This window comes from Poecile atricapillus, chromosome 23, assembly GCF_030490865.1.
Source record: "Poecile atricapillus isolate bPoeAtr1 chromosome 23, bPoeAtr1.hap1, whole genome shotgun sequence".
Classification (NCBI taxonomy): Eukaryota; Metazoa; Chordata; class Aves; order Passeriformes; family Paridae; genus Poecile; species Poecile atricapillus.
Window position 1 is genome coordinate 6244571 of NC_081271.1, and position 22022 is coordinate 6266592.

General features: G+C 50.2%; 1 protein-coding gene across 1 annotated transcript in view; it reads left to right on the forward strand.

Moving 5' to 3' along the window:
• The window catches only part of LGR6 (leucine rich repeat containing G protein-coupled receptor 6), a 146745-nt gene that overhangs the window by 49236 nt on the left and 75487 nt on the right, over positions 1 to 22022 (forward strand). Inside the window, exons 2-3 of the mRNA XM_058855584.1 lie at positions 8712 to 8783; positions 19446 to 19517. Of these exons, the coding sequence (XP_058711567.1) occupies positions 8712 to 8783; positions 19446 to 19517 (144 nt within the window). The remainder of the gene's footprint in view (positions 1 to 8711; positions 8784 to 19445; positions 19518 to 22022) is intronic.

Consider the following 22022-nt stretch of genomic DNA (forward strand, 5'->3'; position numbering starts at 1 on the left):
TCCAGCCTGCTGGCAGGAGCCGCTGCCAGGGAGATTCTGGCTGCCTAGAGCAGCCCTGTGGCTTTCAACCATCCTTGGCTGATCCTGACCTGCTGTCCTGGTTCCATCCAGAGCTGGGTTGATTTTTGCAGTATTTGGGAGGGGACACATTTCCAACACTCATTTGTTTTCAAGGACACTTGCATGGGGAATCCTGTGGATGCAGTTGTGTTGCTTTGCTGTTTACTGCTCGTTACCTTGGTCAAAAGGCTTTGGTTTGGCAGCAAAGAGGAAAATGCTCCTGGGCTCACCCTTCCCTGGAAGCTGTTCTGGGTTAAGGGAATAATTCCTCCCACAGGAGGAACTTTGTGCCCATAAGCCTGGTGAGTGGGGACCTGAAGTGCAGCAGAAGAGGAGGACAGGGAAGGGGACACAATGGGATGTGAGGTTCTTTTCAGGGATCCGGTGGAGACCATTTAGGTGACAAAAATCAGGATTTTCTGGGCTGTGGCTGCTCCAAAGGACATGGTGGGAAGAAAGGATGTATACTTGCAATCTCATTTTTCTTGCTTTATAAAGGTGTTCCTTGCTGTCATTCATGCCCCAATATTTCTTTTTTGTTTAGAGGTTCTTTTAGATTTGATGTGCTCACACTAATGAAAATGTTAAGGTTGACACAGCTCATCCATTTGCCAACTCTGAATCCTATTAAGTTAGGCTAACATGTAAAAAGAGTTTTAAAGAGGCTGAGAAGCCCTGCCTTGACATTTTCTGGACAGAAAGTATTTTTCTTTTCAAATTACTTCTGGTTTAGAATGTTGTGGTGGTTTTAAATGATTTTTTTTTTTGGTCAACACTGAATGGTGGGGGGGAAACAACATGGTTTTTATTATTTTGATGAACCCAAACCAATTCGTTCTGGACTTCTCTTTTATGGGAATCACCAAAAACATGAACTTGCAGAATGGTAACAGAAAAGGAAAATGGTGATTCTTGCCCACCATCCAACTCAAAGCAGGCTGGAAGGTGAAAGAGGGAATGGCAGGAGGCTCTGTCAGCCTCCCCCTGAGCTCAGTGTGTGAGATTCCCCATCTCCAGCTCTGTGATGGCCACAGAAACCTCCCCAGCACTCCAACACCTGCAGGCCAGGAGATGTCAGTGCCTGTGGTGCTCCTCAGAGCTGTATCCAGCCACACAAAAGCCATCTGCTCCCTCACAGCACAAGGGCTTTCCCCTGGGATTGGCACCTTCCTCTGGAGCCAGGACAGCTACAGGCAGGGGGAAGAGCCCAGGAAAAAAATCTCTGTGGGTTCAAGGAGCATTTGGACAAGACTCTCAGGCACGTGGTGAGATGGTTGGGGCTGTCCTGCAGGATCAGGAATTGATCTTTGTGGGCCTCCTCCAACTCAGGATATTTTATGATTCTGTGATTCTATCGCACACCATGCAAAATTCAGTTTTGCCTGTTTGGAAAGAGTGCCCTTAAACCCTGATCCAAGTCTCATTCCTGCCCCCTGGCACAGGGGCTGCTGTTCCTCAGCCCTGTCTCCTCCACATTCCTCCAGGTGTCCTGACCTTCTACCTGCCCTGGGCTTGCACCCCTCACCTTCCTGAGCCTCTGCCCTTCCCCTGGCAGCCTCTGTGGGCCCTGGGGTGGGATGGCACCTACTGACAGCCCTGACCTGGCTGGGCTTCTAGAGGTTCTGGAGAAACCTGAGGGTTTCTAGAAGTGATTTCTTCTGGTCCTCACACCAGCCATTCCCAGGGGCAGGAAATCATCATTGCCCTGCTCAGCCCCCTCCTGCTCCCATGCTGACAAAAAAAGGGGCAGAGCAGGGTGGGGATGGGACAAGGTGCAGGAGCCACAGCCAGAGTCTCATCAGAGCCTCACTTGCCAAGGGTCACTGCTCCCACTGCACACACCCAGCTTCTAAAGACCTCCTGGGGCAGGAATGGGCTTCATCTCACCCTGGCAAACACTTTATTATTGAAATACTGTGGAGATCTGGGGTAGGGCCTACACATGGGGGATGATCTAAGATGACTGATCTATTTTCAAATGTGGAGAGGTGGGAGTAGAAACACGTTCTGCTCTTGCCCATTGCAGTGATATGGGATTGAAGCAGTGCTGGTGCCTCCAGATATGGTGTGATGCAAATGAGCTCTTACTGCTTTGATCTCTTTATCTTCCCTTTCTCATTCTCTTTATGGAGACTACCTTTAGTGTAGTTTTCAACCTGCAGGCTTTTAGGAAGAATTTCAGCTGGTTCTATGGCTCCAGGTACCATTTTATCCTCAGCCCCAGCTTTGCCCCAGGCAATTCAGGCATTTTGTGGTGACCTTGGAGATTTCAAGATAAAGAGGAAAGAGATAGTGAGAGCCTTTATGAATCACTTTAGTATAATCTGAAGTATTTCTGAAACCATCATTTATTGCCTTTGGGCTTCTTTTCTGGTGGTGTAACTGCATTTTTACTGGATGCTAATGAGAGTGGCCAGGAGAGAGGCACAGACAGTGCTCAGCACCCAGGGATTTCAGGGTGTTTCAAGCCCTGTTTCGTGCTGGGCTTTTCCAGGATAAGGATGGGAATTTTGGTCTGGTTTGTTCAGTTCCCCCAGAAATCAGACTGCTGGACTGGGAGGCCTTAATGCTGTAAATGTGCAATAAATTATTCAAAAGGATACCAGGTCATCAGCTTCTCCTCAATCACAAACATTTCTGGTCACCTGAATGGTGTAAGGAAGGAGTTTTTTATGGTCCAGGAAGCCACGTGTTCAGCACCAAAAGTGAGAGGGACCAGCTTTAGCCTGGACTGGGAAGAGAGTAGATTAATATCCTGAACATCTTGAAAAATATGAACATATTCTTATAGCAGAGCAATTTAGGGACTGAGAAGACAGACAACCACCCAGGATTCTTAGCAGCTTCCTGTAGGCTCAAACCAGGATTTCAGTCAGATTTGTCCTTTGGGGTGACTTTGCCTCCTTACAAAAAGGGAGCAAGAGGTCCATGTCCCAAAATATTGGAAGTTTTGTGCAGTGACTCAGGCCATGTCTGTCATCTTTTCCAGCTGTAGCCACATGGACTGGATTTCACTGAGGTTCAGGGAAGCCAGAAGCCCATGGAGTACCCCACTGTGGGCTCTGTGAAGGTCCAGGAAAAACAACAACCTGAGCTTGCAGAAACCTTGCAGAACAAAATTCCTGCAAGAGCAGGAGGACAGAGGCTTCTTGGTCTGCTGAGGGACAGAGAGACCCATGGAGAGCACCTCAGGGGACTGAAGCTAAGGACTTTCTGCCCCTTTGGAGTAGACAGAGGTGGTTGGGGAATGTCTTCTCCCAACCACAGGTAGGAGTTGCTCTTTCTGTAGGACATCTGTCCTGTGATGTCTCCCAGGAGAGCATCTCTCTGCCAGCTGTGTGCCATTCTCTATGGCCAGATGCACATCTGGCTCTGAGTTCTCTCTGCTTGGCCTCAGCCCCTGCAATTTTCCCTCAAACCCTCCTGGCTGAGCAGCCCTGGTCCTGTTGTGTTACTCCAGGGGGGATCCATCCTGTGTTGCTTTAGGTCTGTTGGCTTCTGCTCACATTAATTCCCACTGCAGGCCCTCTCTGGGGAAACATTTTGCTTTGTGCCTGGGTGGACACACATCAGGAGCTTTGGGGCAGGGCTCATCTTCCCCCAGTTTTGTGGGCAGCTTTTAGATGCCTTGAGTTGGTGAGGGAGGCATCAATCCTGCCATCCCTAGAGGAACATCCTGGAGATGTTGTTGGCCTATCTCAGGCAAGGGTTGGAGGATATTCTTCATGCAGCATAAAATCCTGATTTTGGCCCAGAGCATGCAAAAAAATTCCTTCCCTTGGAGGAATTTGTTCTCCCTTCACACCATTTGTCCTTGCACATTCCATGCAGCCCTCACAAAGCCCTGCAGGTGCCTTCTCTGCCCTCTCACTCCCCACGGTGACATCCACAGCACAGCACCACAGCCTGGCCCAGCAGTGATGCCAAGGATAAACCCCTTTGATCTTTAAAGCTCATGCCATCCCTGAGCTAAAACTCTGTGGTCACCATCTCATAGCGTGGGTTCCACCAGGGAACCCAGAGCAGTGTGTGTGTCACCTCATTTTTTGGTAAGGAAGATCAGCTAATCAGTGAATAATCAAAGGTTGTTCATGAAAGAAGGTGACATCAAAGCAAATAATTTAAGGAAGCCCTCGAGGGCCAGAGGAGTTGTAAGGTCTGAGGCTGAATCACATGAGCTCAGTTTCCATGAACTGTGTCTCAGTTTTCCTGCAGGTACAAGTTAGAAATGCTTAGGATAAATGTTTAGAATTAGTTGGGGAAGGGGGGAAAGTTAAATCACACTAATTATAGCCATGATGGCTTTGGTGCAGTGCCATTTGAAAACATAGGTGTTCTCTACACCTAATGCAAGAGCCATTAAAAGGCATTTCTTCTTGGGGAAGCAGAGTGATACGAGGGCAGAGTTTCAGTTTTGGGAGTAGTAGAGTAGTTCACTCTGCTGGCAGCATTCCAGACCACAGCCATGGAGGATGATTTGACAGCAGAAGAATTCCTGCTTTTATTTGATATTTTGTAGAGAGGACAGACAGGCCAGTCACTGGGGAAGGAGGAGCAGGGGAGCTCTGAGGCAGGAGAGGGATGGCTTGTCCCAGAGCACCAGTGCTGAGTGATATCATGAACTCAAAGGCAAGAATCTGGACAGTTCCTCTGCAGGTCCTACACTGCAAGCCTGGGTGAAGCTGTAGCACTTTCTTCTCCTACCTTTCTAATTTATTTTAAGAGACTTTGGGATTAAAGTCATATTCTTTGTGCACTTCTGTACAGCCTGCTCTGCACAGACCTCACCTTTGGAACAGATTCTCCATGACAAGAGCCATGCACAGACATGAGGGACCCAGCACTTGTTTGGCCTCTCTGGATGCTCAGTCACTCAGAAGAGAGCTCTAGCTTGGAAAGTCAAAGTCACTGACACAGCTGAGAAAGGTCAGAGGAGCCCCTAACCCTTTTAGTCCATGGAATCCTATTTCTTCTGCTAGATGCTGCAGAAAAAATAATCCAACAAGGTTCAGATACCATGGGTTCCTTTTAAATTAACTGAATGTGGCTGAGTGAAGTAACCACCCCCAAACACCTGAAGAGATAAACAGCTTCTCTGATTGCTCTGACAGGAAGCATTTCCACCCTTGCATGTGTTGGGGATGTACATAACATAAGAAACCTTACTAAGAGGAAAAGCACGAGCTTGGGAAAACACAGCAACAAGTCAACAACATTTTTAAATGAGTAATAAGTCAAATATTTACTCCCACAACACTTCAGGCAAGACTCCTGTGCCTCGGTTTTCACACAAGCATGGACAGCCTGTGGAGAAACATCTCGTACTTTTGTGGCTAGAAAAATCACCAGGTCCGGGGCTGTGCTTGGGAAGTTTATTTCCAGCCCTTGGAGGAATTTGTTCTTCCTTCACACCATTTGTCCTTGCACATTCCATGCAGTCCTCACAGCACAGCCAGGCTGGGAATTCCACCACGCCAAGTGGGGTGGGATGTCCCCTGCTCTGGAGGAGATGCTGGGGGGTCCCTGCAGGATGTCACACTGGAGAGTTAGTGGCAAAACTGAGTCCCTGGAACCTTTGCCTTGCTGATCATGAGCTGGCAAACCACTGCCAGGATTTTTGGGGCACTTTTGGGGTGCCCTTTTCAGGGTTGTCAGTGTAGATGTATTAGATTTGAGTCCTGCAGGACTGCAAACCCCCAGAGTGTTCAAACAGCCTAAACACTAGTGCCTTTTAAATAAAATTACTCAAAATATTTTCTATGTAACAACCTTGAAAATACAGGCTGGGCTTTTCTTCACTGCCCAAAGAGATGGTGGGAGAGACCCCCTTGTCTCAGAGCTGCCCATGGCCAGGAGCCCCAGGGCTGCAGGACGGAGGGAGGGAGGGAATGGGGTCTTTTAAAGACTCCACATGCTGTGGAGGCTGCCAGAGTGATGGGATAATGGTATCTCTCCTCTGCCTTTTGGAAGATCTTTTCAGGAACCAGTGTATTTTGTTCCTTTTAGGTATGGATCAGGGCAGGAGAAGTGTCCAAGGCCAGGTTGGACGGGGCTTGGAGAAACCCAGGACAGTGGAAGGTGTCCCAGCCACGGCAGGGGGTGGAAGGAGATGAGCTCTGAGATCCTTTCCAACCCAAACCATTTTGTGATTCTAGAAGATATTTGACATCCCATATCCTCAGCCACCTGACAGCAGCCTATCCCTGCTGCTGCCTGGGACTGATGCTGGGGTCTGCACGTCCCCACCCACCAGGTGTCCATCTGTCCCCACCTGCCTGGGGACACAAAAGACACGTCCATGGGGCTTGGAAAGCAGCTCCTGCAGCAAGCAAGGGGTATTCTCTACACTGCCAGCAGAAAGGAACTTAAGGAATATGCCTCACAGTTTCAAGGAGATCTTGGATGTTTCAGATCTGTGTTTTCCTTCACAGTCTTTCATTTTACATTATTTTTCGTTATTTTCACATTGTTCCACAACATGTCAAAACATCAGACAGATTCATTACAACAAAAACAGGAGACACTTTGATGTAGGAAAAAAAGATGTTTTAATGGGTGCTAAGTAGCAACTGCCCTTGGGGGTTTAAAAATAAAAATAGAAGCAGCACAAAATAATATTTTAACCCTTGTATCCTGGGTTCACCAAAATATAGAATGCAGCATTGCATACAGAACAGTGCAGGCAATAATTTTCCTTTTGCACTCATTCTGAAAACAGAATCTTGAATTCTCGTGGATTTTTTGTGAGTTTTCTGCTACTTCTTTGGAGAAGAGAAAGTTATAAAGAAAAAAGTAAACTGAAATACTGCAGGAGTATTTTCGAATGGGCTCATGAAAGTGTGGGGTTTTATCACAGGACACCTCTCCAGAAAATGTGAAAAGACAGCTTCCAACCTTCCTGATCTGTCACCTGCCTCCACCAATGCCAAAGAACTGGTTAGAACACGGTGGTTTGGGGTTTTTTTGTGGAAAACGGTCAAAATTTAGAAGCCTGTGTCCCCCAGGTGTTCTGGTCTTTACCAGCAAAACTCTATTTTACTGAGGAATACAAAGGCATCTCAGTAAATTTTCCAATGAACTCATTTTTCAGTGAAGCAATTTGCTATCCAGAAGCCAAAGCCAGCTGAGATGCTCCAGGTCATTTGATATGTGACCTGTGGGATCTCAGGTGCTCTGAGCAGCTGGAACAGCTCAGAGAGGTCCCTCTGGTATTGCTGGATTCTCCTGAGGGTGTTTCCTCCTTCCTGCTCCTGTCCTTGTCCTTAGCACAAGCCTCCTCCCAGTGCCAAGACATTTCAGTGCCACTGGGAGGACAGGGAATCTCCTTCCTTAGGCTCCCAAGTCTGTGAGGTTTGCAGAAGGAAAGAGTAAATAAATTGCCTTTATTTTGTTGTTGTTTCTCCTCATTTTCTCATCACACCCATCAGCCTCTGCTATTCAGTGCAAGCTCCCAGGAGCTGAGCTGTGCCCTGTCTGTGCACAGTGACAAAGAGCAGCCCTCCAGCAGCCCAGATGGCACTGCCCAGGATTGCTTTGCTCAGTAGGGGATATGCCCCATCCATTCCCATGGGTTTTAACCACACCAGCTTTTAATTCAGCCTCATCTTAACTCTTAGCTCGAAAGGTCAATGCTCCCTCGCTCACCTGGACACAGCCTGGGCTGGGCTGGGGCAAGCAGTGTGGCTTTCTTCATGTTCAGCTTCTCATGAGGGCAGGGTTGCAACTATCAGGTGTCAGAGCCCAGAAACATCCTTGTTTTTTCCAAATACCAGCTTGTGTATTGAATCACTCGGGCCAGACTCAGCCACTCTCATGCCCTGAGATGAGGAGAGCCCTGCACAGGGAGCTCACTGTGACTCTGGAACGTGCAGAGGGCTTCAGCACCACCCTGAACTCTTTGGGTACCAGCACAGCCTCCTCCAGAGGCTCTGTTGGAGCCTAAGCAGAGGAGATGAGCCTTTAGGTGGAGATGGCAGTGAGACAAGCACACTCAGCCAGGTTCCTTCCACCTCCTACCCTCAGTCTGTCACCCACAGAGCCAAGCTCTGCCCCTCAGGCCTGGTGTGCTTCTCTAGTTTGCACACTGTAGGGAAGGCCAGTCCAGTGGGATGGATCCCTTCTCCCATGGGCTGCTCTCTCCTCAGAAGCAGATGTCTGTCCACACACTGGGAAGGCCAGTCCAGTGGGATGGATCCCCTCTCCCATGGGCTGCTCTCTCCTCAGAAGCAGATGTCTGTCCACACACTGGAAAAGCTCCCTGTGGGGGCTGGCATGACCGTGGTGACAGAGAGGTGCTCTTGGGCCCAAGGACACACTGTCCTATTCCAGTGTCATGGGGCTTCCTGTTCAGTCTCCAAAAACTGTGAGACAGCAATGCTTCTGGTGCTGTTGGGAAATGTCCTAACTTGCTTCATAACTTGGAGAAGCTCAGGCAGACCACCCTGAAGGAGCCAGCTCTCTCTGGCTACTCCTCTCCATCCCTCTGCAGGCAGAGCCTGGGCTGTGATCAGATGCTAATGCTGAAATCCTGTTTGCAGAGGCTTCTCACCCTCCCACTTAGCAGAGAGGGGACACAGAGCCCAGCACTGAGGTTTATTCTATACAAACCACTCCGTGACTGATCAGAAACCTCTGTCTTTCCTTCCTGCCAGAGACCTGAGCATGAACAACATCAGCCAGCTGCAGCCCAGCGCGCTCCGGCACCTGCGCTTCCTGGAGGAGCTGTGAGTACGGGGCTGCCACACGGGCAGGGGATGGGTGGGGTGCTGGGGGGACACTCCAGAGGGTCCTGTAGCACTGCCACAGCCTCCAGGGCTGCCACTGCAGCTGCAGGATGGGATGGGATGGGATGGGATGGAAGCAGACTGAGTGCTGGGACACCGTTTATTTGCTGATCCAGTTTAGGGGCTTCACTGAGGTCACCTTCAGGCTGAGGTGATGCACGTGCCAAAAGCCAAAATAAAAAAGGAAATAATCTCCCATTAAAAAATCAACACTGTACCCTGGAGCAGAGCCAGCAAACAGAGAAATTCATTCACTCTTCAGCAACAGGGTCTCCTGCAGCCCAGAGACACATTAACCCCTGGGTTCTTCACAGTTGGGATGGAAGCCACCCTGAAAAACTGAAATCCAAAACGTTTTCCCCAGAGGCTGAGGTGTCCCACCTCCCACCAGTGTGCACTGAGGTCTGAGCAGACACACTCAGACACAGCAGCAGTCTCAGTCCTGGGGATCAGCATGTGGCTGTGTGTCAGTGAAGGAGTGGCCCCACTTCTGAAAGTGTGAAAATTAACCAGCAGCACAAGAAACCACTGGAATCCTTTGTGAGCCCCAAAAATGGGAGCCCAGGGGGCAGAATGTTGAGGTTGACCATTTCTGCATGAGTAAATTGCACCTGTATGGTCTTACTCCACTTGACCATGAGAAATACCTCCAGGTGTTATTCTCATGCTGTTGGTACTTTCAACACAACAGCTTCTGTTGGAAAACACAATTTCTTCAAAACACTGTTATTGCACTCATGAAATACTAATATTAATGCTGCATTTGATGTGTGTTGTAAAGTTACTGTGTATAGAACAGTTACTGCAACTTAATCTGCCTAAATGAAACACTTTCACTTCTCTGAATCAGATCTTGCCACCACCACGAGGCACAGCACTGGCATTTCATAAATTATATTTTCCAACATGTCAGAAGTACAGACATCACCCTAACACCCTGTGAGGGTGGGCAGACCCTGGCACAGGTGCCCAGAGCAGCTGTGGCTGCCCCTGGATCCCTGGAAGTGTCCAAGGCCAGGCTGGATGGGGCTTGGAGCAGCCTGGGATGGTGGAAGGTGTCCCTGCCATGGCAGGAGGGTGGAATGAGATCTTTAAGGTCCCTCCAAATCCAAATCATTGCAGGATTCTGTGATTTTATATTCTAGGTTTTTTACTTCAATTGTTTTGTAACTGATCATCATCTGTCTGTATTTTGAATTCATTAGAGTTGTAAGGACCCCAGCCACCCAAGCCCCCCTCCCCAGCAGGCTGCCAAGGAGGCATTTTTGATCCTGTTTTGGCTTTGGAGCCACAGCTGCCCACAGAAGGTGGGTTCTTCACCACTTTGCACCCATCTTGCAGCCTTTCTCTTTTCATTTTATCAACATCCATATCAAAGAGTGGACACCCAGCACCTTCACTGGGGGTCCTGAGGCTTTTCACACACACAGACCAGACTCTGCTGTGTACAATTAGCAGTTGTTTTGCTACAAGCAACCATGTCCTGATTATGTCATGTACAAACACAGCAGTCTCAACCAACAACGAATAAATATTCACAGGTTCCAAAAGAGCCGGCTTCCCACAGCCAAAAACAATTATGAATGAAAAAGGCAAAGGGGAAAAATTTAAAGAGGAAAATCTGAAAAAAAAATTTGGAAGTTGTTAGATAACATCTTACCAAGAGGTTTGATGTGTCACAAGTCCCCCTTTGGAAAGAACTAAAATCACAGGGGAAGAAATGCAAACTGCAGGATCATGTTTCCATGCACAGCAAAGTGCCTGCTTGAATTTGATAGCAGTAAGATAGCAATCCTATTTATAGAAATCAAGTAATTTACATTAAATCAAGCAAGGAAGGATTTTATATATTATAGCAAATATAAATTCAAACTGATTCTTTCAACAACAACAGCTGGACAGGGACAGTTTGTACAGCATGTCACTGACCAATAATGCAACTTGCCTGGCATTTCCCCTGCTCTTTTCATTTGTATCTTCACCCAATTTTCATCCCACAACATTACATCAGGACCATGACATTCAGGCTGGGATCACCCTCTGTGCCAGGACACGCATAAGAATCCAGCAAACAAATCCTGCTTGTTTAGACATCCTCAAGGAAAGTTTGTTCAGGTTTCACAGCTCAGATCTCTGCTGGTTTCATCTAGCTGGGACACATTCCCAGTGTGTGCCAGGGTGACACGCAGCACACCAGACCGAGCCCTTTGTCTTCATCCCCATGGCAGAACTGCCCATCCTGGGACATGCCAAGTGAGGGAAGAGCAGAAATCCCTGCTGAGCAGTGAGAGACAGCCCAGGTATCCCAAATCCAGGTATCCCAGTGTCTCCTGGGGAGGAGGAAGACCTTCCTGCCTGCCCTCCTGCCTGTCCCACTCCAGGCAGGGAAGCACTGAATGAAAATGGCTCTGCTGCAGCTCATCCTTGCTGCAAGTGCCTGTCTTCAGTTAGATTGAAAGCCTTCAGCAGGTTTCCCATCCCCAGGGATTTTGGGTGGCATTATGGCCCCAGTCTGCCTTCCCCACAGAGTCACAAAGTCACAGAACACGAGTTGGACAGGACCCACAAAGATCATCAAGCCCAGCTCCCAGCCCTGTACAGCACCATCCCCAAAGTCACACCTTGGTCCCAAGGACGTTGTCCAAATGCTTTTTGAACTCAGTCAGGCTTGGAGCCATGACCAATTCCCTCCCCTGACACAATGTAAGGCAAATCCCTTGGGTCCTGTCACTGGTCAGAGAGATCAGTGCCTGCCACTCGTCTTCTTCTCCAGGGGCTGAACAGAACAAGTGCCCTCAGCTGCTCCTCACACGGCTTCCCCCCAAAGCCTTTCACCATCTTCACTGCCCTTCTTTGGATGCTCTCTGATAGTTTAATATCTACAATCTAATGTTCCCTATTGCATGCTGGATAAACCAGGTGAGTAACAGACTGGAGCAACTGAAGACAAAATTTAGTTCAAGGTGACCAAAACTGATGTTCTGGGGCTTTGGTCAACCCCAAAAATTTCTTTTAACCTGAGAGAGAAAAAATAGTTTCATCTTCAGGTTACTTCTTAACATTTCTTCTTTTATTTGGGTAAAGCCCAAAGATAAAATGGTATTTCAAATTATATTTGCTGTATTGCCAAAGATGCCTTAGGTGCTGTAACCTTATGAAAAAAATCAGAGGTTCTTCAGCAAAAAATTTGCCAATTCCAACCCAGATTTTCAAATCTCCTTTTCAAGATTCTATGACATAATCTAATGTTCAGAAACATCCCAGAAATTCTTGACAATCCTTGTCCTTGATCTATAACCTTTATCTTCTTCAACAGTCAGAGAAAGCCCAGTTCCTCTGGCTCCTCCTCAAGGTTCTCCCATCCTGCTCTCACCCCTGATTCTCTGATTCTATCTTCTCATTAATTTAACCCCGGTAGCCCAGGGTCCTGTGGAGGCGAGCTGGTGTTCCACACCTTTCACGATTCCTCCTCTTTCTGTTCCTCTATTTTAGCATCATCCCAGGCTCCTCAGGAAAGTGAAATTTCACAGAAGTCAGAGATCAGCTGGACTCAGGGCTGAGCTTGTGCATGGAGCTGGGATTCAGCCCAGGAAAAGGAATAATGGGAGAGGGGAAGACAGCAGCAAAAATGGGTGGATGTGAAGCACATGGACAGCAAGAACAAATGTGCTTGGTTCCACTGCTGTGGAGCCCTGCAAACCCAGGTTGCTGCCCTGAGTTATCAGTCTGTGAGGGAAAAACGAGAGCAGGGAAAAACGAGAGCAGGGTGTCACACGAGAGTCCTGAGGCCAGTCAGACCAGCCACCCATGACACCCAATGTGTCCCTCAGGGCATTTCTGCACCAAACTGGACACCAAACGTGTCCCCGTGGCCTCAGAGGGGGTGCTGTGGTTAGGGCACAGCTGAGGGTGCAGGGACTGCTCCAGCTCACTCCCTGTGTGCTCTGGGTAAAGTTATTTTCACTACCAGCTCCTCATCTGTCCAGCAATGGGTGCTGTTTGTTTTTACTGAGAGCTGCTCAGGAAGGGGCTGTGAGTGCAATCAGTTCTCGTGCTCAGGGGATGCCCAGAGACCAGATTCTCCAGACTCAGCTGCCTTGGAAGAGGCAGTGGGAGAGGAGCCCTCAGTGGCACCAGGCTGTGCCCCACAGCCCCCAGAGACAGGAGAGGCCGCCTGAGCAGGCACGGTCCCAGCCCAGGCACTCACCAGCCTTTCCCTCCAAAGAAAACCTTCAGAAATTGAGGTGTTCTGAGCTGGGCCTCACACAGGCAGGGAGCAGCCCAGAGTTTAGTATGTCTCCTCTTTGTTTCTTTCCTTTTTTTTTTTTTCCTTCTTCTTTTCTTTCTCTCTTTTTGGCAGCAGGAAGATTGTTTAAAGTTGCTAATAAATTCCAGTTAATGAAGCCTGAAAAGTCAGAGCTGGGAGCCAAGAGAAACAAGAGCAATCAGTACAGAAGGAATAGAAAGAGATCTTGAAAGCCGGCCTGGGAATAATAACATGTTGAAATGTGTTCGCCGGCAAGGGCTTTGTTACCGCGCTTTGAATCCAAGCACGAGCGCTCGGTGCCAAGAAGAGAAACTGCAGCCAAAGGCAGGTGTTCATTGCCATTCACCTCTTGCTTCAGGGCACAGTGGCAAGATCAGACCCCTTCCCAGCCACTGGCTCTTTCACCTGCCTCTTCTCGGGCCCCGCGGGCAGAGGGACTCAGCGTCACGGGGAGTGCCGCGGAGGCAGCGCCGCAGCCTCAGCTCCACTCGCTCAGGACCCGCTGTGGCCTCCTCCACCAGGCCGGGGGACCAAGAAACAGCACAAAAGCAAAATGAAATCAAATGCAGGCGTGAGTGCTGGGAATGTGAATGCAGCAGCCTTCTTCTCCTCCCTTGCACCTGTGGGAGCCCTTCTCACTCCTCTTCCCATGTGGGTCCAGAGACCAATGGAGCCATCACAGCTTTTGGGGCACCAGTGCAGTTCTTGGGTGCCCTTGCCTGCTGTTAGAGCCCCCCCAGCCCCTCATCAGCTCCCAGGCACCTGGAACATCCACTCTGGGGGGCTGTGCAGCACAGGGTCTCACTCCAAGGCAGTGCCACTCTTGTAGGAGGCAGCACTGCAGTGATGCTGGATGTGGGGCATGACTCCTTCAGGAGCGACTGCTCTTCCTCGGAAGGGGGGCTGGCATTTCTGGGCAATGCTCACATGTACTGGCACTGTGCTGAGAAGCTGTTTATGGAGCAGTGCAGCGACTGGCTGCAGTAGGAGACTCCTGAGACAGCAGCTTTGGTGGGTTTCCATGACACATCAGGCTGGAGAAGCCTCTTACAGAGCCATAAACACTTGTAGGCCTTGCTTTGCCATGCTGGGATTTGGAGGCAGAATCACTGCTCCCTTGGGAGTCACCTTGCCTGGCACAGCCCTCCATTTCCAGGTGGCCATAGCTAAAGAGCTGCAGCTCTCAATTCTTGGCCTCTGTGGCTCCCCCAGGATTCTGCACAGCTCCTGCAGAGAAGGCACCAGGGTACAAGTCACCGGCAGCAAGGACACCAGCTCTGGCTCATCCAGGACTTTCTGTCCCCCTGGCTGGCACCAGCCCTTGGTGGTGCCAAGAGGATGGTGCTGCTCATCAATTCAGTGGGGGAGCAAAAGCAGAGACAGTTAAAGGATAATTCCTCTGGTGAAGCCTTCCAAAGGTGATTGCTGTGCATGGTGTGAGGACTGTCCTTGGCACTGGCTAAGGTGCAGGTGTGGACAGGAGAGAAGGGCTTCTAAGGGATTGTCTATCATGAACATTGACCGGTGAGGCCAAGATATTGCAGCTGCCCAAATCAAATTCAAAATGTTTTGAAAATCTAGAGATTTACATTCTATTTCTACTCCATTTAGACCAGGGAGAATGTTCAGCAACTGAAAAGTCCTGGCTAGTTGGGATAGCTGTCTCCAGTCTTCCTGAAAACTGCTGACATTCTGGTTTGGGGTACTCCAAGTGGGGCACCCAAAGTAGAGTTAAAAGTGAAAACTGTTCTGAAAGTTTGGAGGGAACAAACTGAAAACATTTGCAGTTTGTAATATAAAGAGATGGAGTGAAGGTGTTCAGTGTCCTGTTCATTAAGCAGCTCTGTCTTACTGATATTACTTGGCAAATGAATCCAAACTGGCTTGCATATGAGCATTCATGTGGGTTGAAAACTGGCTTGAGGACCATAAACAAAAGAACAAATGCGATCAATCTATCGAGTTGGAACAGGCATTCGAGGGGGGTACAGCGAGCAGAGCTACAAACAGGCACAGTCTTCTCCTCAGGGATGGAGTGAGACAGCAGAGACCACATTAGAGGCATCTTCAGGAGATACCAGACTAGGACCAGCTGCGGATTCCTGTGTGAGAAGGAAGAGTCCAGGCCTGGCCCTTTTCTCAAATGCACCATGTTTTCACTTGTTGACTTAATTGGCTTCATTCCTGCTTTGCACCAGCACAAGAGCAAACTCAGGCATGACACGGGGCCTGTGGTCCCCTGTGTGCCCAGGGGAAGGCCCAGGCTTGGCGTGATGACACTGCTTAGGCAAGAGCATGGAGTGTCTGGGCACACTGCCTTGAGAGCGCTTGAGAAACCAACCCAAGCAGGAGGAGATCAAAGGGGCGGCCGACACGCTCAATAAAAGTTTGGCAAGGGGAGAATTTCACTGGGATATGGACACACATGTTTGTCCTGTCCTGCCAATGGGCAACGTTCCTGCCTCCTAATGTGAGTGATAAGAGCATCACCGAGCTGCCTGAGCACCTGACATGAGCGATCTTGCCCAGCACAGCCTTCGGGCGTGCCATGGAAGTTGTAGCATGACCAAGAAGCCCAGGATACAGGAGGGCTGAGCCTGTGGTAACTGAACAGCAGCAACCATATGGTGGTAAACCATGAGTTTGTTCCAACTTGGAGTGTATTGGGAATGCAGATCAAAGCCTGGAGGAATGTTCCCAGAAATCACAGGAGTGGTGGAAAGGGGGGGCGGCAGAGTCTAAAATCCACCACGAGTTTTCTGAAGTAAGCCAGCCATATCCAGCTGCCACCCTCCCCTTCTACCTGCCCCTTCTCTCCTCCTTCTATCAGTCACTTTAAATCCAGAACTTTCTCTTTCTCCCAACCCTATGTCACAGTGTAAACCTCAGGACAGCAGGACATACCACTAAATCAAGTCTATCCTAAAAAGAGCCCTGAGCACGCCTAGAGCTGAGCTCATGTGCTGTGGGCCAGAAATTCAGCCCTGCAAGAATAGCTCTCTTCCCTGTGCTTAGGGCAAAGGCAGTGCCTCCCTGTCCTTCTTGGTGGGGTTATTTGCTCAAGTCTCCTCCACAGAAGGAGTGAATTAAGAGCTGTCTCAGGGGATGTCACACTGGCAGCATCACTTCAAATGTTATTGTTCCATTTTAAATGGAAAGGAAGGAACCATTTCACTGAGTTTCCTGTGGGATATGAATTCTGCAGATATATTCAATGGGTGCCTGTCTGCCAAGCAGGGGAATTTCTGGAGAGTTTGAGTGAGAGGGACAGAGGGAACTAAGCACTTGGGAGGCTACCAAGTGACCATGGATGGAGGAAGGGTCACACACAGGAAGACTTTTGGGTGTCTTACATGAACTGGCACGGGAGTTCATGGCATGAAAGCAAAGGATGGTCAAGAAGATGCTCTAAGAACTGGAGCCCCTCTGCTCTGGAGCCAGGCTGGGAGAGCTGGGGTGTTCACCTGGAGAAGAGACAGCTCCAGGGAGACCTAAGAGCCTCTTCAAGTGCCTAAAGGGGCTCCAGAAGAGATGGGGTGAGACTTTGGATAAGGGTCTGGAGAAACAGGACAAGGAGGAATATCATCCCACTGCCAGAAGGCAGGGTTAGATGGGATATTGTGAAGGAATTGCTCCCTGTGAGGGTGGTAAGACCCTGGCTCAGGTTGCCCAGAGAAGCTGTAGCTGCCCCTGGATCTCTGGAAGTGTCCAAGGCCAGGCTGGATGGGACTTGGAGCAACCTGGGCTAGTGGGAGGTGTCCCTGCCCATGGCAGGGGGTGGAATGGGATGGGATTTAAGGTCACTTCCAACTTAAACTGTTCTGTGGTTCTATGACATGTTTCCAGTGGTCACCCTTCCTGTTTGACAGGACTCCCCAAAAGGCTCACCCTTGCCTGATCTGCTCTTGGACAGCTGGGACAGCCGTGCTTCTTGGCCTGGAACACCTGGCATGGGAGGTGTTCAGCACGCAGCTGTCCTGGGAGGTCTAGCAAACCTCCAAACCCCACACCTCCAGAGCCTGTGTGCATGTCCCAGCCACACACCCCTCTAGGAAAGCGAGAACAGCCTGTGTGCACAAACACAGACATGTCCCACCTCCTGGTCCCTGCACAGCAGTGAGCAGAGCCCATCTTAGACCCCAAGGACACTGACAATTGCCTTGGGAGGTGAGTTCAGAGAAGTTGTTGTGGTTGGTGCCTCCCTTTGTGCCTGCTCCTGGCTTGGCAGGGACCTGTAATCTTGGGGAGGGGAGCTGGGCTGCCTCGGTGGCAGGGAGGAGGTGAAGGTATGGAGAGAAGAGCCAGAGGCCAGAGGTGAGCCAGGGACAAGGCACAGTCTCAGTGCAACGTGGCCAAGGACAGAAACATTTGCAGCAACACTGAGGCACGGGGCCTTCTCTGGGGCTGGGGGATGCTTTGGACCTCTAAATTCACCTGAGACAGGACTCAGTGAAACCAGGGCATCTACCACAGGGTCATCTTCCCCCTTATGCTCTGTGTTACCCTGAGTGCTGAGATGCCACAAGCTGGCTCTGCATGTGTCCCACTGGCACCTGGGGCTCCCTGCCACCCTTCTGAGGCCACAGACCCAGCTTGGGCTCCATTTAAAATTCACATTCCGCTCCTGCTAATCCTGGAGGTCCCAGATCCATTTAGGGACCTGGCAAACACTCAAACACACCCAGGAGAGTGAACAGAGAGGCACGGAGCTGCCAGGAAAGGAGCCGAGAGGCACATTTAGCCGGGAGTAGGTGTAAGCTGCCAGCAGTGGAGGCTGGGGCAGCCCGGAGCTCCGGGGAGGTGAGGACAGACAGCCAGGTAGGACGGATGCAAGGAGCAGGCTGAGGATGCCGTGCAGGAACACCTCCCCTCCAGGCGAGCACTCCAGCCTCCCGGACAACACTCCCTCCCATGTGGAAATCAGTAATCAAAAGGAGCAATTACCCCAAATCACAGCCCCCAAGTGACAAATAGCCCAGCCTGCCAGGCAGATCATGTGCTGCAAGAGGCAGGTTACAACCTGCTCACACACATTAAAGAGACGACCCTGTGCTGTTTATGCTGTCAGAGGCCTAATTATGGGAGCAATTTTCTCCAGATTCCCGAGGGGAGAGACGGAGAGGGAGAGCTCGGGCACCCACACACTGCCACAGGTGAGCGTGGCTTGGTCCCCTGGGTGACCTTTGCAGAGCCCTGGCTCCTGTGCACTCTGCTTGCAGCCAGGATTGCCCTGCACAGCCTCCACACCTGGCTCCTTCCCGGAAAAAATGCCTAAAAACAAACAAGCTTTGTCAAAGTTTCATGATTACCTTTGCCAGCGTCTATGCCCAAATTGGGACTTTCTGTGAGAGTGGAGATGAGCCTGGTCACAAATGATGTTCACTGTCTCTGTTTTGGAGATGCAGTATTCCACTCCAAGTCAAGCAGACAAGTTTCTTACTGAAATTTAGTAGCAATTGAGGGTGTTAATCAGGTTGTTAAACCTGTCTGTATGATTTCTGGCTGATGGGTGCTGGGACTTCATCCATGTTTCTCCTCATGAGTGAAACAGGAGGAGGAAGAGAAAGGTCACCTCTTCTCTAGGTCAAGCCTAGATTCAAGAGTCCTGGACTTCACTCCTGGCTCTACCACATGCCCTCACCACAGTCCTGGTGATAACAGTGATGCAGTTTCTAATGTCAGTGAAAAATACAAATACCTCTTAATACCCTAGCCTGCTCTGGGCCTTGTTAAGATGTGAGTTCTAAGATCAGGTGATGATGTACTGGCAAATCCCACGGGTTTCCTTCAATAATTTTTTTTCAGTAAGTTCTGAAAGCTCTTTGTCCTAGATATGTCCTTTTTTCCATTGTGATGCTTCTCTTTGCTTCGTCTTCCTCTCCCATCCCTTCACCCTCATTCATCAGCCAGGATTTAGGGACAGTCCTCCCAGGGCCACACATGAGCAGAATAGCTCTCCCCTGCTCTACTCTGTATCCAAGGCCTGGCACAGAGCAGGGTCTGTAGGCTGGTCACTACCTGTGCTGTAATTTCTGTGGATCAGGGACCTCTGTGTCTGTCCAGGAATGAGCTTTAAGCCATGAGCTGTCTCTGGATGCTGAAAATGCTGGATCCAGGTCTGGCAGAAGTTATGATTTTCTCTGCCTGTTCCTCAGGCTGGGTGAGGGGATGATGTGCAGAGGCTGCCTGAGCTCAGGGTTGTGGCTCAGCCTGCAGGTGCTGCAGCCTCCTCTCAAAGGGACAGTGGCAGGATGGACGAGTTGTTAAGCCTCTGCAGACAAGGGACTGTCATCACAAGGATGTTGACACATGACTGGCTCTTCTTTTCACTGCAGACGCCTCTCTGGAAACCAGATCTCCAGGATCCCAGGGGAAGCTTTCTCTGGCCTCTACAGCCTGAAGATTCTGTAAGTAACTTGCTCCTCTCTGCAGAACAATCCCTGTCCCTGCCTCTCCCCAGCCCCTGGCACTGGCCATGAGCAGGGACTTGCAGCCATCCCGAGGGGATGCAAAGCCACAAGGAGATGTGGGGTCAGATGTTAAACCCACACTGGCAAACACACCCTGTGGGGACTGGGGAGCTGTGTCCCACCCCACAGACTGTGAGCAGGTCCCCCAGGGCACAGCGTGGCAATGTGCCCTGGGAGAATCTGTAGAGGTTCACATTTTGCATAAAACTCACCAAACCCCCCTTAAGTGGTGTCCCCCAGATGTGGAGTCCAGACCCCAAACTGGCCCCCATCTGCTGCACTGAGTTGGAGCAACTCAAAGGTCCAGGTACTGCACTCTGACAGGTGCTGGGGAAAGGGGCTGTGCTCTGTCCAGCTCAGTTGTCCTCACCACAAACCTCTGCACGGCGCAGGAGGCCTCTGGAAAGCTCTGGAGTGACCTGGGGAGGGTGGGATCCTTGTACTGTGTGACCTCAGGGATGATGGAGGATCAGGGGTGATGGAGGCAGCTGGATGCAGGAGCACTGCAGCCATCAGGCCATGCCTGGGATCTGCTAACCCTGCTTAAGGAAGGCCATTGCAGGCAGGCCCCCCACCCCTGCTGTCCACTGGGGAAGGTCTAAGAGACAAAACTCCTCTGGAAACTTTGGAAGCCACACTCAGCTGAGCTGGCTCTACTGTGGCACCCACGCTCACACCTTCCTAAGGGCCGTGGTGTCCCACTGCTCATGGAGTCACTCTGCTTTTTGTAGCCATGTGACAGTCCTCAGGATCTGGGCAGGATGTTGAGGTGGGAGTCCCTTTCTCCCTAAGGAACCATCTTAAAAAACTTCTGCAATAAACATTTCATCCCCAAGGGGATGTTTTGAACTCAGCCACAATGTGAAATTGTTGTAGCTGGTCCAGTTTATGCAGAGAGAGCAGGTATGAACCTGCTCCCAGGATTAGAGAGTATAAGGCTGTTTACTACGTCTTCTGAAGATGTAAAGTATGAATCCTGCCCTAAATCTCAGGGCTTAGAGATTTATCCATCCCCTGCATTAGGCAACAAATCAAAGGAACTGAGGAAAAACCGCAGCTCTCCCACCCAATTTCAACAAGAGGAGCCTTCTGCTCTGGGGACGCGGGAGCTTTTAAAGGTGCTTTTGATCAATTCTATTTGTGTCAGGCCCAGGTAAGGACGAATGCAGCGTTACCAGAGCGATGCCTCCCTTCTGGAGCCCACAGCTCAGGAGGAAGGGGAGGGTGTGCTCTAGGCTCACTGACACGGCCACAGGCAGCACCAGCAGGGACACACTCACCAGTGACCCTGGAGCAAGGAGAGGCTTGAAGGGTCAGGGCATTTCCATCTGGGAAATTGTTGCATCGGGAAGCTTGCTCCAGCAAATCTTGTGAGATGTGGAGTTGGTGTCCTCATGCTGCAGGACGAGCTGCTTTGCTCTCAGCCAGGCTGTGCCCAGTGACACAGGGTGGAATTTGTGCTGCCATGTCCCTCTGGCTGCAGCCCTGCCTGGAACCAAACCATCTGCCTGCTTAGGGACATGGTTTAATGGTGGAGCTGGCTGTGTTAGGTTAATGATGGGACTCAATGACCTCAGAGGGCTTGTCCAGTCTTAATGATCCTGCTGTTGTCTGGCACTGACCCCAGACATGGAGATGTGTGGAGCACTAGCCCAGCCACAAGGTCAGGGGAGGAGGGTGGATGCTCACAGTGACTGCTCCATCCAGGCCCTGCCATGAACCTCTTATTTAACAAAGTTCCTGCTTCCTAAAAGTGGGGGTGATACCAGACCCCATGTCACTGGGAGCATTTTGCTTTCCCAAGACTCTGATGGTTTTCCTGGCCTGTCTGCAGTGGTGTGTTGTGCTGCCATGTGCTCTCACTATAGGAGATGTTCTGATTACTTTCTGCAGTGTTTCTGTGGGCTCCACTGCAGTGGGGTCTTTGGGGGAATGCAGTGGCAGATCCCTGCACCCTCCAGGAAAAGCAGTCATTGACCCCCACCTATTCCTCTGTCCCTGTAAGAGTGAGGGCAGCAGTGAGGGACACAATGGAGATAGACTGGTCCTTGGGAATTGCTGGAACAGCTCTAGAAATGTTGCCAGGACAGATCTTAGGAGCACTGAGCCTAATCAAGGACTCTTGGCAAGGGTGGGGACTCTCATTTCTCTACTAAGAAAAGACTGAAGAAAATCACAAGGTACTGAAGAAGGCAGGTGAAGGCCACCATGTGTTTCCTTCAGGTTTCCTTCAGGTCACTGCAACAGTGACCTGGTTGGGGCTGGTGACTGCAACAGCTCAGCAGGATCTGCTCCATCTCTCCAGGAATCAAAGTGTACAAATGTATCCCCTCAGAGTCTGGTTGTGGCCAGGGGTGGAGAGCAGAGCCTGGAGAAAGACCATGGGGCTTGGAAGTGACCAAAACCCCTCACCCTCTTCCCAAGCCACATCTCAGTTCCCTC